At 57.6% G+C, this 5,066-nt stretch overlaps 1 protein-coding gene across 1 annotated transcript; it reads left to right on the top strand.

Moving 5' to 3' along the window:
- The first annotated feature begins 3,172 nt into the window (after positions 1–3,172).
- LOC123395834 (tuliposide A-converting enzyme 1, chloroplastic-like) lies at positions 3,173–4,442 on the top strand. Its single transcript, XM_045090869.1, has one exon. It carries the CDS (start codon positions 3,349–3,351, stop codon positions 4,321–4,323), a length of 975 nt encoding a protein of 324 aa, XP_044946804.1. The 5' UTR covers positions 3,173–3,348; the 3' UTR covers positions 4,324–4,442.
- Positions 4,443–5,066: the final 624 nt, after the last annotated feature.

Genomic DNA, 5,066 nt, shown 5'->3' with positions numbered 1-5,066 from the left:
CCTGACAAGCCGAATAACGCAGTGCTTTAGAAGAAGAAAGAGATGGCGCAGTCTGCAGGAATAAAATATCCGACTCTCCCACAACATACCTGGTTGTGATGAAACGACATTGTCCGCGTCCATGGGGTCGTCCCCTTGGCGAGCCGGCGAGGTCGCAGAAGTGGCAACCGTGTCGAGTGAAGACCATTCTACTTGTAAAACAAGAGTTCACTCGGTCAACAGAAAGGACCGAAAACTAGATTCGCTTACGTGGAGGTGACGGGGATGGCCACCCTCATCCGCGGCAGAGCCTTCCGAGGTTTGGACTCGCTCGATTTGGGCGCCTTGGAGGTCTGGCCCGCAGGTTCAGCGGCTGCGTCCCTGGCTCTTTTGGTACCTCGAACACTCGGTGCAGCCGGGGAAGCAGGCGGGGCACTCGGCGACACAGGGGGAATTGAAGGGACGGCAGACTCTTGTCGACGCCTATTCCGATGCTCTGGCCGCGGAGGCGGCGAGTCTGGCTCTTCATCCTTTTCCTCTTCCTCGTTGTTTTCCTCCTCCGACTCTCCGCCGTCGAAGATGTATTCGTCGCTCTCCACGCTTCCCTCCTGGCTGCCTTCTTCATCTTCCTCCTCCAGTTTCCCGCTCGAGACAGGGGAGAACCAGTTGGTCCACGCCTGCATGAATTTCAGTCGGAAACGTTAAGCATCACGCGGAGATATAAATGAGTTGCTGAAATCAAGGTAGTTCAACGTACTCGGCTAATGCTACTCACCTGATTCGGTGGAGGGTTGTCCGCACTGTAAGGCGTCACTCGGCGGGCCCCCTTGGGATTCTCACAGGGACCCGTGATTTGGAGCACCCCTGAGGTCACCTTCTCCTCGAGAATGTCCTCCACGTTGGTCCGAGTGGAGTCCTCGAGTCCTGCGTAGTGCCACATAGCGTGGTGGCGGGCTTGCAGGGGCTGGATTCGCCGACCGATGAAGACTTCCAGCAAGTCCATCCCAGTGACCCCCCTCCTAACAACATCCGCGAGTGCCTCAACCAAAGGCTGGATGTCTTTCTTCTCCGCTTTCGAGAGAGCGAGTTTCTTGGACGGAGCAGGCCGTCCTAGACTGAATGGAGGCAGCCCAGTCGACGCGTTCGGACATGCTATGTCCTGGCAGTAGAACCACGTCGACTGCCAGTTCCTAACCGACTCACTCAACTGCAGAGCAGGGTAAATACTCCGATTCTTCTTCTGAAACCCTAAACCCCCACAGAGCTGGAGGAGTGCGTCTTGTCATCCGATTGACTAAGACGTTTTATGGTTTGGGAGCGGACGGAAAAGATGTGTTTGAATAAACCCCAATGGGGAGGACAACCAATAAAGCATTCGCATAAAACGATGAAGGCAGAAATGTGTACGATGGCATTCGGAGGGAAATGATGGAGTTGTGCACCAAAATGATTCATGATACCCTTGAAGAAAGGGTGGGGGGGCACAGAGAAACCTCGGTGAACGTGGCTGAGGAGCAGGACGCGCTCCCCCTCCCGTGGCGCCGGCTCAACCTCGTCGTCCGCCGGCAACCTCCAAGACTTATGCACGAGCTGGCCGTGCTCTACCAGCTCCAGCAGGTCCCCCTCCGTCACTGTGGAGGGGAGAAAGTCTCCCTGGATCCATCCCGCTGGCAATGGCCGCTGCCGACGCTGAGCAGCCGCCGCCTTGCCCTTCTTCTTCCTTGCCTCCATCTTGCTGGTCTGGCCCTTGGTCATGGCGGCGATGGCGAGCTTTCGAGAAGGATGGGAAGGGAAAGGTGTATGAGCGCAAGAGGTGGCGAGGGAGACGGAGCAAGCAAGAGCAGAAGATTCGGCGAGCGTAACCGAAGGGTCTCGTCGGCCAGAGTTAAATAGAACACCGACTGGGTCGCTGGCGAGCGGGCCCGAAATCTTATCCGCCCAACCAGCCGCGGCGATATCGGCGGAAGAGTTGAAGGCGCGAGATCGAGGAGTCATGCGCTACTCGAGCGCGCTGACGTCGCCCCCGCTAAGCGCACGGAACCCGAAATTTGAGATCCCGGAAAATCCGCCGCTGTTAGTTGACCGGTCGTGTCAAAAGATGCCGCGAAGGCACTCGGTTCCCGACAGTCCGTTCCGCAAAACACATTCACTCGAATCATTGGCCAGGAGAGATAGAATGGATAGAGGCAAGCAACGCCCAAGCCGAACCTAGTCCAGTCGGATCTGAGCATCGAGCACTGCTTTGACGTTTCAACCCCAATTCATTCGGGGACTAATGATGGGGTCATAGTCCTAGGGTAGGGTCATAGGCCTGTCCTACAGGTCCTACCCAAGGACTACCCCACGCAAGGGACAGGACCTTAAGTATGCCCGACTGTATTAAGGTGCCCCCATCATCCAGTCAGTAACGGGCCCAGAATCATCCAGTCAGAGACTAAGACTCGGAGGACACCGGACCTACCGACTGGATACACTCGGTGCGTCGTAACCTCCCTGGAGGGAAACTGTCGTACGTTTCCGGGTGCATTAACTAGCATTTATAGCATACGTTACCTGTAACGCATGCATTCAATCGCCACTACTCCACCCTTGAATCAGAACCGTTGTGGAGGGCAGTGCACTCTATATAAGCCGCCCTCCCCCACTGGTAAAAGGGTTAGAAAAACATTGTACTCCATATTACACTCGGTAACAAGCTCCAAGAGCACTGAGACGTAGGGCTATTACCTCCACCGTAGAGGGGCCTGAACTCATACAACCTCGCCGTAGCTAGGACTCTGTCCATCTCATTCGTACCCTACACATCTACTGTCAGGCTTATACCCACGACATAATATGAATACACGTGCAAAACAGAGGAATTGTAAACAAATGAATTATGTCAAGTTGGCCTTTGGTTCACATGAATTGAAAAACACATGAATGCAAATACACATGATCAAATTAAAGTCAAACCACATGGAAAATATATAGTTATGATGTTATTGTGCCACAAAGGTTCTCAGTCTCATTCTTCATACATAAGAATTTGAAAAGGAGCTCCAAGTGGATGTTAGAATTCCTACGTTGAGGTAAATGAAAAATGAAGGAAATTTATCTTTGATCCAAACACATGAATAGTAACACCATAGAAAAAAAATACTTCGATTTTCCTCCACTTTTACATGAACCACAGGAGTCCGAAAGTCCAAATCAAGTCCACAGAAATTCAAGAAGGGAGAAAAGGTTGTTCAGATCCAACCACTACACATTAACGTGGCCCAAGCCCAACCACACGAAGTCCAAGTTGCAAAACCACTCACTCATCCGCCAACAACTTAAGAAACAATCCAACCGGCGGCAACCCGTACCCAGAGCCCCCGTCGACCCATGGCCGGCTCCGGTGCCAGCGACGGCGAGGTCGTCCTGGAGATCGAGCACTGCATCCGCGTATTCAAGAGCGGCCGCGTGGAGCGCTACTTCGGCTCCGACCCCGTCCCGGCCTCCACCGACGCCGGCACCGGCGTCGCCTCGAAAGACCGCACAATCTCCCCCGACGTGGCCGTCCGCCTCTACCTCCCGCCCCTCGCCACGGAGGGCGGCGACGGGAAGAAGCTTCCCATCCTCGTCTACTTCCACGGCGGCGGTTTCGTCCTCCACACTGCCTTCAACACCGTCTTCCACGCGTACCTCGCCTCCCTCGCCGCGCGCGCCCGGGCCATCGTCGTCTCCGTCGACTACCGCCTCGCGCCCGAGCACCCGCTCCCCGCCGCCTACGATGACTCGTGGCGGGCGCTACGCTGGGTGGCGTCCCACGCCCCCGGCGGCGCCGGCGAGGAGCCCTGGCTCACCGACCACGGCGACTTCTCCCGCCTGTCCCTCGGCGGCGAGAGCGCGGGCGCCAACATCGCGCATCACCTGGCGATGCGCGCCGGCGACGAGGGCCTGCCCCACGGCGCGGCGATCAGCGGCGGCATCGTGCTGGTCCACCCCTACTTCCTGGGCCACGGCAAGGTGCCCTCCGAGGACAGCGACCCCGTGATGGCCGAGAACGTGGTGAAGATGTGGCGGGTGGTGTGCCCCCAGACCACGGGCGCCGATGACCCGTGGATCAACCCGCTGGCCGCCGGCGCGAAGACGATGCGCGGGCTGGCGTGCCGGCGCGTGCTCATGTGCCTCGCGGAGACGGACGTGGTCCGCGACCGCGGCCGCGCGTACTGCGATGGGCTCAGGGCGAGCGGGTGGGCCGGGGAGGTGGAGCTGCTCGAGGTGGCCGGGCAGGGCCACTGCTTCCATCTCGGCAACTTCTCCTGCGACGACGCCGTCAGGCAGGACGATGCCATTGCCAGGTTCCTGAATCTGTAAAAACCATGTCTCGTGGACACGGGCATTTTCAGACCGCATGATGCAGCTACGCGCTACGTCTGAACTTCTGTATTCTCTTTTCGATGCATCTGGGGAAGAGGATTGATCGGCCAGTGCTAGATTGCGTGTGTGTTCTGAACTTCTGATCGACTAGACCAAAGACGCCGCCAGACGCGCGAAACAGCCCAAATGCAATCGGAAACGTTTTAAATCTACCGACTGATTTTTAAATCATGTAAACCGTTTAAAGCTTGCGACACGTGTTCACGCCCATACATCGCTCGCGATCAGTCTCATCCAGCCTTATCTCTTTCCCTATGCATGCCACCACCACCCCCGCCCCCCTCCACATGCCCCCCCCCCCCCCCCCCCCCCGCCCACTCTTTTCCTCCTTCCCCCTTTTTCTCACACGCGAGTGAATGGGCACAAAGCTAGCACACCGCAACACGAAGGAGGAGGTCGGGGAGGCTGGCGCCACTCGTCGCCGGTGTTGCAACGCAACACGGGGCGGAGCTGCAGTGCAGCCGGCGTTGTGCTGCGCGCTGGCGGCGGAGCTGCAGTGCAGCATGCCGGTGGGCGGGGCGGAGCTGTAGTGCAACCGGCGTTGTGATGCGCGCCGGTTGCAGAGCTGCAGTGTAGCACACCGGTGGGCGGGATGAAGCTGCAGTGCAGCCGGCGTTGTGCTGCGCACCGGTGGCGGAGCTGCAGTGCAGCTGTCGTTGATGCTGCAATAGACCTTTGCC

This window comes from Hordeum vulgare, chromosome 5H (assembly GCF_904849725.1).
Source record: "Hordeum vulgare subsp. vulgare chromosome 5H, MorexV3_pseudomolecules_assembly, whole genome shotgun sequence".
NCBI classification, from domain to species: Eukaryota; Viridiplantae; Streptophyta; class Magnoliopsida; order Poales; family Poaceae; genus Hordeum; species Hordeum vulgare.
The sequence above is the reverse complement of the archived record's forward strand: the minus strand, read 5'-3'. Positions and strand labels throughout refer to the sequence as shown.

Excerpts from the sequence above, each read along its gene's own strand:
- LOC123395834 (XM_045090869.1), top strand. The coding sequence starts at position 3,349 with ATGGCCGGCTCCGGTGCCAGCGACGGCGAGGTCGTCCTGGAGATCGAG.